Below are 13,708 nucleotides of genomic sequence, written 5' to 3'. Positions count from 1 at the left end.
AGGACTTTTAATTTTTCGCTTCACGTAGATTAATTTTCAATTAAATTTTTTTTAAATTTGCTATAAATCACCACAAACTTTAAAAAATAAATTTTTCCTTCTGGGTGACAGACTTCTAACTTATAAATTACAAGTTCTCACAAAGCACGTAGTTAATCCGGCCAAAGTTTGATAAGTTTAATGCTGGACTTCTATTTTTTATTGCCGTTGGAAGTTTAATTATCCAAATTTACTTCAGGTAAATTTTGACGGTTTCCTGGATTTTATAGAACCAAAATAGGTAAAGAAACGAAAATTGGTACTAAGGGTAAACTCGGCAAGCTGAATCAATTGGTGAGGTCAAATTTGACCTAACCTTTCATTTTCATAAAATTTGTGTCAAAAAGTCTACTTTATACTTAACGGAATAAAATTTAGACACCAGAATCGTGTTCCTCGCAAAATTTTAGGCTAGAAGACATTTTGTTTCGTTAGAAAAGTAAAAAAATTAAAAAGTTTAAAAATTAACATGGATATCCCATAAGAGAAATTTTTCGTTTGCGGTTGTAGCTATTTTTCAGTAACAATGCGTTGCAACAATGGGATGCCCATAGCACCAACAAAACTTCCACAGCTGAACTTCATTCTCCCGCTGAGAAAACTCAAATATCTCCATCCGTTCAAAAATGGCAGCAAATTAAAATGTGTCGTTGAATTTTGGGCCACCCTGTATATATATATATGACATACAGCAAGATAGAGATAGCGACTAAAACGTTTTTCGTTCCATGAATGCATCAATAAAAATGATGTGCCGTTGCGTTATGTGCGTGCAGCGGCGGTGTAATTGGACTTGCGTTTCTTTCCAATTGAATTTGCGTATTAATTTCCGGCATTTGAGAATTTTTTAAAGCTAGAGGTAGTAAATATATTTTATTTCCTACAAGTTTGAATTAAGTAAATAAAGTTATTTAATTTTTTTTTCAAAAAGAGTTAAAAAAGTAAATAAGCAGGTTTTTTTTATAAATTTTTCTGAATTTTTGCTTTGATAGACAGAATTAATGCATTGATGTAAGAAATGTTTTTATTGTAATATTTTGTAATTTTTATTTTAGATTTTGCTGAGTCCATTATTTATTTTAATAATGACATATTAATTTAATCCTGACAGGTTTTTTGTATTTGGATAAATTTCCATGCTCTCATTTAATACAAAAATTGATCAGTGAAATTTAAGATATTGCTTCGAAGGTTGCCTGTCATCTTTTTAAATGAACCTGATTCTTACATTTTTAAAGGGAACACAAAATTTTAAAACATTAAAAATTAAATTCTTTGTGAGGCAGGTTACGATCAGTTGTATCTTCAAACATTTTCGTCCAAACTGGTGGCAGATTCTGACTTCAAACCCTTCAAACAAAGAAAAGACGCAAAAGAAATAAGATACTTCTCTGCTTACGTGCCCATTGACAGGATCTAAGCGGCCCATTATGACTCCTACGCAGAGTTCATTCTGAATGGAATTCCCGACACGCACTTGATTTTCGTCTGGAAACGAGAGGGCATCAAGAAAGTTTTCCTTGCCCTCAAACGTTAACAATAAAAACACCGAGTTACGTAATAGAAGAGATTCGTTTCGCACGTACGAAATCTCATCAGACATAAAAAGCAGAGGATATTGCAAAGGCCAAGTGGCAGCGAATTGATTTCCTCCGAAAACATTTCTCATTGCCGGCTTCAAAGCAGAACGTAAATTGACACGCGCACACAATTTGCATGGAAAGCCTGAGGCGTTTGTTTCTTGACAAGCAGCTTCTTCTTTGATACGGATATTACGGTGCTTTGAGTGCTTTCCTCCATTCTCCTGTCAATCAGGATGAACCACACAGGTTTTCATTCAAAGGGTAAAAAGTATCTGAAAAATATTCTCGTGAGAGTTAAGAAATATTAGAAATAACTTCAAAATAATCTGATATTTATAGGATGTAATAAAAACTTTTTTGAGGCACTCTGAAACTTTTAATATCTGTTTCTTGTTTCACTTCAGGTAGCTCATGTCATGATCAAAGCGTCCTTGCTTTCAACTCCAGCCGAGCAGGATTAGTCACTCTCTAACTCGAAAAAGTTGGAGAAAAGAAAAATACATATTTTGCCAAAGCGGGTGAACTAATTAATTAAGCCTTGCCCCATTCTGTAAAAGCAATTTAATCAAGCCGTCCGTCGATTCTGGAGAAAAAGTGCGAAAGTATGCAACCAGCGCCGCATGACGATGAAGAAAAATGCCTACATCGTTCAAGCGAGGCGACGCAACAGCAGCTGCTGTCTTCCAACATCGGATGTGGGATATTATTTTCCAAGATGGAATACCACTCTGGTGGAAAGAAGGACGCGTTTCGCTTTTCCAGTCCGGTAATGACGAAGGAAATATGTCTTTGACAAAGAACCGGACAGCACAGTCATTAGGGACATATATCAATTTTCTCTTCTTTTTTTTGGGACGCGCTTATTCATTTTTGACGCTCGTTATGCAATGCGAACAAAAACAACGTGTGATACATTAGTTCAAGACGATATACAATAGAAATTTGTAAAAAATTTTAATAATTGATAAAACAATGCAATAATATATTATATATGACAAATATATTTATATTTTGCCCACAATTAAAAGCTTGGCGATTTTTTGAAATAGTTCCAGACTTCATTCATGTACTGTATTGATCGTCTGGCCCATTTCAAGCCTGCGTATGACGCTCGAACGCTTAATTAACTTCACTAGCTGTTGATTAGTTCTGCGAACTTATATAAAAAGTCTTGACGTGTCCTTCTATAAACATCAAACAGTATCTTGTATAATTAATGTGGCTTTTCAAAAAGAGTGAAAATGTTCCGAAAGTTTTAAGAATTAGTCTGTGTTATAAAAATCGCATCGCCAAAATTATTGGATTTTTAAAGCTGATTTTGCTAAAATGAAAATATAAAAACTTACTTAAAATGCTTTGGAAGTTGGAAGGTATATTATTTCTATTAAAAAATGTTTTCCTAGAGGCTTAGGGAGAGAGCTATATGAATTTTCTGAGAGTACAATCATTTTTGGATTTAACCTTCACAAAATTAAGCGTCATAAAATTTTGATCACAGGTCCTCTTGTGTAACAAACAAAAAACACCGCTTAGCGTGGAAATGACAGGATAATGAAAATTTTTGCTTTAGGTCACTGTGGCTGCCAAAGCAATTTTGGTGGTGGAGCGGAAGAGTGGCAGGCAGAGTAGAGTGCTTTTTGCATTCACAAGAGCGTAAAAAATCGCTAATGGCTTCCGCCCGCCACTTTCAGCCTGTTTCATCAATTGGATATTGGATTCGGCGGTGCAAGAAAGCTTGTCTGATTGGCACTCTGATCTCGTCTGATTGAAAATTCTTCATATTAAAAAGAAAGATATCGTTATTTTATGACACAGCTCTTGGGAGAGGACGAAACGATGCAATTTTTTAAGTTAAGAACTGATACACATCGTGTCGGGGAGCAATGATTATGAAAGATAATAATAACAGACTGCTTACCTTCTCAAAGAGGAGCAAGTAGAACGTGTGACACAAATCCATCGCACTCGTTCCCATCACATTAAACACCCAAGGTACAAGAAAGCTTCTCCTGTCCTGAAAGCAACATTTAATATAAAGTAAAGGGATTCCTTATTTTTTCTGGAAAAGATTCAATTAAACTATAAATGTGTTCTTCTCAAAGCTATTCAAAGCAAAGAAAAATAGGAATAATAATAATAAATGCTGTCTGGTGTGTAAAAATTAAATTCCATTTTTTTAAGTTAGCAAAAGTTGAAAATTTTTTTTTAAGAAATTTGACTGGAATTCCAGAAAAATAATAATCAATGTTCAAAATATTGTTATTGAATTAAACACTCCAGCCTGCATCTGTTTAATTTTTTAACAAAATTATTTTGAAAGGAGACGGTTATAAAGAAATAAAATTTCAACTGAAATCTAACACGATTTTTATATTTTTTTTTTACAAATATGTAAAAAGCTTATTACATACATGATCGCAATTAACTTAAAAAAAGTATAATAAAATTTTTGAAGTATATTTAAAAATAAAAAATAATCAAAATACGTCTCTTAGATTTTAGAAACATTAGAGAGATTTTCTTTCACTTTTATCAATATGCCGAAATAATCACATTAAAAGTTTTTATAACCTTTTCGTGCATTGTTTAACAACTCCTAATTGATAATTTTGACACATTCAAACATTTTTGTGATAGAATCAAGGGATACGTAGATTTTTTCAATTGCTCTCATATCATGACCAAAATCGAATAATAAGTAAATTAATATGTTTCTTACAAAATATTTTTCAACAAACTATGGTGATCCGTAGGAAAAATATTATGAAGCCATGTCATAAACTAAATTGCTTTTATATTCTATTTCAATGTCGTGTGTTGCTTATATAAAGGATCAGGCACATATTCATCGATGTAAAATTGATACAAGAGTTAATCTGACATAAGAGTCTGCAAAACGCAATAAAATTTCCTATGTATTCTATTAAGTACCGAAAGATTACATAACAGCAGAAAAGCCTCTAAGCTCGGTTGATCCCTAAAAGCAGTTGGCATGACATCAACGACGAAATTTCTCAAAAATAATGGCGCGTGTAACGCGTGTTGTTGTGACTGACTATCAAAACATCCTTCTCCCATCACAACAAAATGCTCGTTGCTCCGAATAAACAAAATCGATCATCAAATACTCGCATTTGTTACTTTGTAAATTGATTGTTTCAGCCTCCTTTGTTTCTTGCAGCTCGTGAGCAAAACAAACTTGCTTGTTGCAGGCAAACTGGCCCTGCCACGCTTTTACGCCCACGCCTCGGGGGCTGCCACTCATTTGCATGGAATACATGATGGTTTTCGATCCCGAGCTGCGCTTGACAGAGAGTTTTGCCGAAAATGGGCAGCTGCTTTTTTGTTCTCATCCACAGTTCAATTAACACGCAATCAGTGTGCATTCAATTTGCTAAAGGAAACTTTCCTCAATCATCATTCTGGAAAAAAACATTCATAAGATTTTTATGATGCAACACTAAATTTCAAAAAAATTATAAAAAAATATAACACGTACGAAAACACACGTCATGAGAAATATTTCCAAAATTTCCAGTTTATCATTTTCTTAATTATAAACACTATGAAATAAGATTTTTATTTTTAAATTTGATGAAACATTCCCGATCAAAAAATATTGTGATAGAATTATATTAAAATTCTAACACTATGTTATTAGTTCTAGTTCTAACTTGAAAAAATATTGGGTCTTAAATATATTTTTTTTTTTTAATTTTTTTTTATTGAAGAGTAATTTTGATTGCTTCCCTTTCTATTAAGCAAAAGACATTATTTTAATTAGAACCTGATAAAAAAGACTTTCAAAAATTAATTTACTTTATGCATAAAAGTTCAACAATTTTAGCATTTAAATTAAGAGTGGTATTTCAGCTGCTGATAAAATTCTAATCGACGTAGACAAAATTGAAATAACGACTTCCTACTTCCTAACAACGTCAATTGGCAGCTTGGGTGCGACCACATTATTTCATGAGCAAACTATTATAGTCTCGCGGTTCGTCAGCAAGCCTTTCCAATTGTCGTCCGCCCGTTGCAGGACCAGTTCGTCAGCTGCTCTTTATTCAAGAGGCAGCATCCTTTTTGAAGTAAAAGACAGATCGCTGCTTATGATGTACACTATTCGAAAATGCTTGATTGCCGTGGCATGTCTGATTGCCTTTTTTTCTATCATAGATGCTGCACCGGTTGAAAGTGAGTTTTAATTTCATTATATTATATCACTTTTGTAGTTCTACTTGACAATATAAAAAAAAAATTAGGCCAGACCTTGAAGGGCCTCTCCAGGTACATTATTTAATTTCAAAGTACACTGAATTTTATAATTATAAAATCAATACCACGATTTAAAAATTTGCACTATACAAGTCGACACTAAAACTAGGGATCATGGAACTCAATCAAAGGCTCACTTATCTTTTGCACAAAGGGGAATGTTAGTTGTAATGTAGAAGCTTGAAAGAATGGTACCAAATTAAGTTACTAGCAATCACGACAATTTTCAAATGCTTAATAAATGGAGAGCGAAAAAGCGGAAAACTCTATGATCTCCTGCTTCACACTTGCCATGCAGTTTTGATTAAAATTTTTCTTATAGTGACGAAGTTTCACGTTTCTTTGAAATCAAATATTATTAATTAAAAAATTTAAAATATTAAAAAATATGAAAGCTTATTTATTTGTTGTTAAAATACAATTTGTATTTTCCAGACACGCAAAAAACCCACGAGCATGAAGATACTGAAGATGAAAAAGGACCAGTAACTGGTGATTTTGTATTTTAATAATTTTATAAAAAGATTTGCATTCTGCTACTTTTTGCTTAAAAATTTAATTTTGCCATAATACAGTAAAACAGTGGATGTTTATTACAGGTTTTAGTTCTATTAGTAACCAGCCTATCCGCCAAGAAAACAATTTGAAATGCTTGGAAAACGCTAAAAACAATATTAATGAAGCGCGAAAATGCCATGAGATCTACAGAAATTGTCCTGCTGGATACAATTATAACGTTAGGGCTAGAGCGTGCAAGCTAATTGTACGTTGAGGCTCGGCCAAAAGACATCATCCGACTAGGATTAAAGTGGATATTTACTAATGTAACCTTCTTAAAGCGAAAATAAATTAGCATCCATTTATAATGATACAGGCCAGCAATAATATATTTCATTCCATTTATAGTTAACAAAAAGCAAAACAATAAAACTATATGAAGAGAAATTATGCGTGTTTAATTTAAGAAAAATTAATGAAGTCCTTTTGAACATTTTTCTTTTTCACTTTTTGCAAATACAATAATTGACGAATTGACCCTTTCGTTGACTCTAGATTTTCCTCTTGTTAAATTGTAATTTTTTATAAAATCATCAAACAACCTTTTAAAAATATTTTTAACAACTACAATGTGAAGAGACGCCTGCAAAATAATTTTATTATAAAATTAATTCAATTGAATTTTCACTTTAAATGCAAGTTTTCACTGAAAATATGCTAGAATTCACGTGGAAATTAAAATTTTTTGTTCAAATGTTTAATAATGTCACCGCGGCAATGAATCTGACTTAATGACGATTTAAAATTCACAATGCTAAATTTATACAAATTTTTAATGGCGACGGAAGTAATTAAGTCTCAGTTGGATCAGTTTTGATTTACGCATCGCTGCTTTTGTTTATTCACTCCCGACGAATTATTCTCACATATCTTGATATCTTCATAGATGTGCGTTGTGTTGTAATCACTGACTCGTATTTTCTATTTAATCACAAATCCCAATAAACGCATTGTAACGTCTTTCATGAAACCTCTACTCTTTTTAATACAGATAGAGGAAATTATTAAATATTAAGAGAAAATGTAATTTTCATTAAAAAAGTGTCAGATTCAAATAGTTTTGCTGCCCATTGTGTAGAATTACTTGAATAAATAAATAAATAAATTCAAATAATATTTTGCGAACTAACAAGAGAGAGAGAGAGAGAGAGAGAGAGAGAGCGAGAGAGAGAGAGAGAGCGAGAGAGAGAGGAGAGAGAGAGAGAGAGAGAGAGAGAGAGAGAGAGAGAGAGGAGAGAGAGAGAGAGAGGAGAGAGAGAGGAGAGAGAGAGAGGAGAGAGAGAGAAGAGGAGAGAGAGGGAGAGGAGAGAGAGATGAGAGAGAGAGAGAGGAGAGAGAGAGAGAGAGATGAGAGAGAGAGAGGAGAGAGAGAGAGAGAGAGAGAGAGAGAGAGAGAGAGAGAGAGAGAGAGGAGAGAGAGAGAGAGAGAGAGAGAGAGAGGAGAGAGAGAGGAGGAGAGAGGAGAGGAGAGAGAAGAGATGGAGAGAGAGAGGAGAGAGAGAGAATAAATGGAAATCAAAATCTCATTTTGTTTGAAGAAAAAGAAAATGATACTTTATTAATTGCTTTTAATAATAATACTCACTGTGTAGAGTCCAGCAATGAGTAAAACGGACGAAAGGATACCAGTTAAGGCACAAGTGAGCACTGCAACCGCAATCCACACTGAAACTGCAATCACAATTAAAGAAAAGACGTCAATTTTACAGATTTAAGCAAAACATTCTATGAGACAGACTTGCTTTATTATTCACAAAACCCCCTCGCATTCTAAGTAATGAGAAGTATTAATTTGATTTCAATAAACAATCCCCATCTCTATAAAAGTACATTATTTTACTGGTCAAAAAGAATTTAATTGACACCTTCTACATTTGGGAAAAATTTCTTAAAAACGAAGAAATAATTTGTCGAAAATTGAGTCATAAGAAAGTTTTGTTGGAGAAAATATTCAAAACTATTGGAAGTCTGATAACGTGATAAATAATAAAAACCTTACTAAATTAATACATTTTAAATGTTATTAAACAAAATTTTTAATTTTAACAATCATTTTACTTTTGAAAATATTTAATATTTGTACATGAAAAAATAAATAAAAGTAAAATATCTTTTCACTGCATTACCTTGCGATATTCCTTCAGGTTCCAGAAAACTGCTGACGCCACCTTTCAAGTTATTGGTTGGGGCAACGGTGGCCAAAAGACGTGACCCTTCCACGGTGGGAGCACTCTTACTCTTCGATCGGCCCCAGTCTTCATCCTCCAGTATCATGTACAGGATCATTGAGATCAGCGAAAAGTAAGTCTGTGAACAAACAGCAAATTGTTAAAAAAAAATTTCAACTAAAAATAATAATTATAGGATTTTTAATAATTCCAGACGCGGCTGTAAATTAATTAGTATGCCTCTCTTAAAGACTTCAAGAGCGAAATAATAAAATAATAATAATTTTGTATCGCGGAAGCATTTTGCAGCACACATAATTTATAATTCTGAGCTTCAGTAATGAAGAATGATAAATACCTTTATATTTACATCGTGGAAATCAATGCTGTTCTCTGGAAACTAATTTGAACGGGAAACCCTTTGACAGCTCTCAGCTATCGTGTTTTAGCAAATCATTTGTGAAATTCAATAAACCAAAGAGAAGCCAATATAATTACTAACTATGTCAAAATTCAGCAACAAATGAGGCTCACGTGTCCATAATTTATCAACAGAACTTCCTGCTAAGTTTAATGTCACGAACTCCCAATTAAACTTTATAGACCGCATTGCATGTGGCACATCAAATTCCGTCTCAAAAGAACACGTGCCAGACGACATTATTTTTTTGTTTACAAAAGTGCGAAAGGAGTATATTTTGAATATTTGGCTTCGGCATAAAGTTTGCCAGCACACAGAGGCTGAATAACAGACAGACAGATGGAGAATCAATTTTCAGCATTATATCGGAGCAGGCGCGAGAACGAGAAAGTTAAATTGCCAATCCGATCGAGATGAAGAAGTTTGTGTGTCTGACCAAGTTTCTGGCTTCATTCAAAAGTTGCAAATTAACTTTGTATTCGTCAACAAATTGTAGATAAGAACAAAGATGTAATCCAGCGACTCATTGGTTTGTCTTTAATTAAATAAAATTTTTAGTATAATTGGTTTTGTTCCTTCATTTTTTGCCTTTTGTAAAATTTACTTGAAAATCATTAAATTTTAATAGTGATAATTTAAATATTCCTCATATCAATTAAATGAATAAAATAATAATTTAACTTCCTCTAAAGGAGAGAAAAGAGTTTGTCAAGATAAACCTTATTTGTAATAACGAAAATCGCTATCAGATTGACAACTTCTATTATATTATTTTTTTTCCATTTTGTACAAAACAAATTGAATAGAAAAACGATAGGCGCGGATGATAAATATCGTTGTTGAAAGAGTGCCAAGACTCTCTGAATGATATTTGCACGACTTTCAATACTTTGGCTTCTCTTCCGAATCTATAAACACGCCATGTCCCATGTCCCGGCAATTTTTCACCAAGAAAATTCAATAAAAGAGGGCAAATCTTGACGGCGGTGCGCTACAAAATTAGATTCATGGAGCAAAATATGCGCCCCGTCGCAAATAAGGGGCTAATCCTTTGATAATCTGCTCTCGGAAGCAGAAAGCTGTAAGGAAGATGACACACCATTAATTTTTGCCGCGTCGTCACTTTCCTTCCTTCCTTCAACTTGCTAAACTGTTTGTGTCGCACGAAATAAATTGCTGCGTGTGGGCGGCGGTAATTTGCCGTGGATCTCAGGTGGCCTTATTCTACTCTTTGCGGACGAATTTCCTACCCGCAGTGAAAGTGTTACACGATCGCACGACAAACGTCCTTTGTCCCTTGCCAAGATAAAAACCGACACGCTTTTCTTCTCCCTTGTCCGATATCGATCTACTTTCCTCCACAAAGAGTTGAAACCGCGTTAATAGTATGTCCTTCGCAGAGTTAAATCCAAATTTTTAGCAGAAAAAAATGATAACCATCATCATTTTTAATACCAATTTTTAATTGGTTGGCAAAAACATTAAAACATTTTGTTTAATTATCAAAAAAGAAACAGCATTTAAAAGCAGCTATTCTATTAATTAAGAAATTGAATTGGAATCTAATATTTATTGTCTTATACCTTTCATTTCCTGCCATTCCTAAATATTATTGTTACAGAAACTGCATCAGATGAAGTTCATTTTTGTTATGTTTGTGCGGGTGTTGCTAAACGTTTAAATAAAAGAAGAGAATAATTAAAGTAGCCACAAAATGAATTGATATTTGTCGGCATTTTCTTGAAAGCTATTTGGATATTTGTTTTTAACAAAATTAATAAACAATTCGCGACTCAAAATTCAGTTGTGGAGGGGAATTTATATACCTGACCTTAGATCATGAATTTACAAACCAAAGAAATTTTTAATTAAAAAAATCTCATATCAACCACATGATTTCTATACTTTTTTATAATATTATATAAGCAAAATTAAATATCGCCCTACGAAAAAAAATTTAATATCAAAATCAATTTTTTTGAATGGTAACACTCGAGGTGGATTTCATGAAAAATTGAAACCGGGCGAACCTCGTTGCAAAGAAAAAATGAAAAAATTAAAGGACAACTGACCCCAAAGGCGACCTGCGGTCTGCTGGTACTTTAAAACCTAGGATTTCTTGTGTCCGACTAAAACTAAGTGGGAGGAATTCAGCATCAGTCTCTCGGACTTCTCCGAAAGGAGAGGACCGGCACTCAGGTTAGCTGATGAGGCCTGGATTGGCCGAAACAGCTGTCTTACTAACCAGTAGTGCGGCAGATTACTGTGATTTTGCCAGAAGTCTTTGGGTTCATTGCCCTGGAAATTTCTGCCAAAATCACAGTATGAAGCTGTTGACTGACTCTTTTGCTTAATTAATTTCTGCAATTTTTGTTTATTAAAATTAAATTCTCCCATTTTATTAATTCCTCCCACTTAGTTTTAGTCGGACACAAGAAATCCTAGGTTTTAAAGTACCAGCAGACCGCAGGTCGCCTTTGGGGTCAGTTGTCCTTTAATTTTTTCATTTTTTCTTTGCAACGAGGTTCGCCCGGTTTCAATTTTTCATCAATTTTTTTCCTAAGTTTATTTTCCAAGTGAACAGTTTTCAATTTTTATTTTTACAAAATTTTAGTTTTCATCTCACATATCACGCACAGCATTTTTCATCATAAAAAAAATGTGCCGTCTTTTTGGTGTTTTCATTACTTTCGCTTGGTGTATCAACAGAAGGCAAATTTCTGGGTCAATTTCTGGTAAATTTCTCTCCGGGGCACTTGTTTTTCCTTGGAAGCAATTCCACGGGCCGAGCGACGCATATCAGTGCGCGTCTCGCAATTTCGACAAAACTTTTTTCGCCAGCGGCGGGCGACACGCCTCGTTTCAATAAGCAAAGGGCTGCGTAGCAAACAAACTCGCCTCCCACGCAACTCCCCTAGGCCAACCTGCAGCTTGACATTTCCATCAGCCACTGTGGCGCGCGACCTTTGCAACTTGCATTTTATTAGGCTGTTATATACGCCGCCTCTGCTTTCCCAGCCAAAAAATATATAATATATGTTGTTGACAAAAAGGCTTTTGGTCAAGCGTTCAAAAATTCTGTTCAAAAAGCCAATTTGATTAAGGGCTACAAACTTTTGGACCGACAATCGAGTGAAAGTTATGAAGAAAATCACCCAAATAAAAATCTCTTTCATATAATTTACGGAATATTTTGATAGTTGAATTTGAAGGAACACTAAATTTCATGACTGAAATCAAAAAGTTTGAGCCACTTAAAAATTTATTTGTAAATGATTCATGTCTTGTTTGTTCTGGAATTGCTATCAAAGTCTTCAGCATCTTTCGAAAAATGATGCTGAACTTCACAGGAGATACTATAGTTTCTATTGAAAAACTAAAAATAAAAACTACATAAGCCATACAATAACCATAGATTTGTCTGTAAATTGTATTTTTACAACCGAGTTGAAATTATATTCGATCTAGATTTTTTTATTATGACAACAGTGTTGAAATTTGGTGCTCTTATTAATTTAGAAATAAAAAGAGGGGAATTCAAAAATATTTACTAACAATAAGCCCAAATTTTTAATATAATAGAATAGCAAGATTTATTTTGGGGTGAACATGCTTTTTGATCGCTCAACCAAGAAGGCTTTTTGTCAACAACATTTATAAAAAAAGTCTCCAACGTCAAGAGTGACGTAAAAGTGTCTTTACGAGGCAATGATGTGTGCGAGAACGGTTTTCCTGCACACAATTATTTACTGCCCAAGAAAAGAGAATTTGTTTTGTTATGACCATGCAGACTGTTCAGAATTAAGCCATGGAAAATCCCCAGCTCACATAACCAGTCTGGGAGAAAATCTCTTGTGGCAATTACGAGCTTAATCAAGCCTCTTCCATCCTCAACAAAGGATATCACGTTTCCATAGCCTATTTTTGGATATTTCGCCCTAAATTAATGTGCAGAAAGGATTTATTTACTGGCTTGAAATTTAATCTTTAAGGAAATGGATGTTGTTTTTCTTAACGACAGCCCGTTCACAAAAGTGCCCTTGTTATAAAAAAATTTACAATCTGGCACTCAATTCACGCTACAGATTTTCAGGCAAAAGTCCAAATTTTGCGTAATAAACCTCTTGATTTAGGGTGCGCGTGGCTGTGACGTGTGGGCTCTTTTGTTTTGTTCATTTCGGCTTTCACTGCGTATCCTATGTAAAAAATACTCGGACAAAAGAACTCGGAGCGAGGGAAAAAACAATGCATAAGGCACCTCTTAGCTCTCAGGAGATAATAAAAGTTTTGTTTTCACAAAGAAAAGAACAATAGGTGCGTGACGGGGTCCAACCCTTTCGACCTCAACGTTAATTTTATAAAGTTAGTTAAAAAAAGAGGGGGAATTTCCATTCTGCCTAATTAAGACCAGAAGCACGTTAGCCTAAAATGAATTTATGAATTTTATAGTTCTAGTTATAGCTTATGTTGATCCCAACAGAATTAAATGAATGTATTGTATGAAATTATATAATTAATATTAATGTTTATCCAACTCAATTTTTGCAAAAGAAAAACATAAATGTGTCTTCTAAAATTTTGCGAGCATTTAATCAGGAAATTAATTGCTTTTCAAAATCTCATATCGTATTTTCCGCAAAATATACATTTATTAAACGACGTTT

General features: G+C 33.8%; 1 protein-coding gene and 1 long non-coding RNA gene across 2 annotated transcripts in view; one reads left to right on the top strand and one right to left on the bottom strand.

Moving 5' to 3' along the window:
• LOC132205262 (uncharacterized) overlaps positions 1-13,708 on the bottom strand; it is a 45,965-nt gene that overhangs the window by 8,734 nt on the left and 23,523 nt on the right. The window contains exons 3-5 of the mRNA XM_059634217.1: positions 8,582-8,762; positions 8,041-8,126; positions 3,541-3,636 (exon numbers count right to left, since the gene is read on the bottom strand). Coding sequence (XP_059490200.1) covers positions 3,541-3,636; positions 8,041-8,126; positions 8,582-8,762 — 363 coding nt within the window. The remainder of the gene's footprint in view (positions 1-3,540; positions 3,637-8,040; positions 8,127-8,581; positions 8,763-13,708) is intronic.
• Positions 5,622-6,836, top strand: LOC132205271 (uncharacterized). Its single transcript, XR_009442682.1, has 3 exons — positions 5,622-5,816; positions 6,333-6,389; positions 6,497-6,836. It is a non-coding gene; the product is annotated as an uncharacterized LOC132205271 (long non-coding RNA).

This window comes from Neocloeon triangulifer, unplaced genomic scaffold, assembly GCF_031216515.1.
Source record: "Neocloeon triangulifer isolate White Clay Creek 2 clone unplaced genomic scaffold, ASM3121651v1 ptg000001l, whole genome shotgun sequence".
In the NCBI taxonomy this organism is placed as follows: Eukaryota; Metazoa; Arthropoda; class Insecta; order Ephemeroptera; family Baetidae; genus Neocloeon; species Neocloeon triangulifer.
Note: the sequence above shows the minus strand (reverse complement) of the source record. Positions and strands in the feature narration are given on the sequence as shown.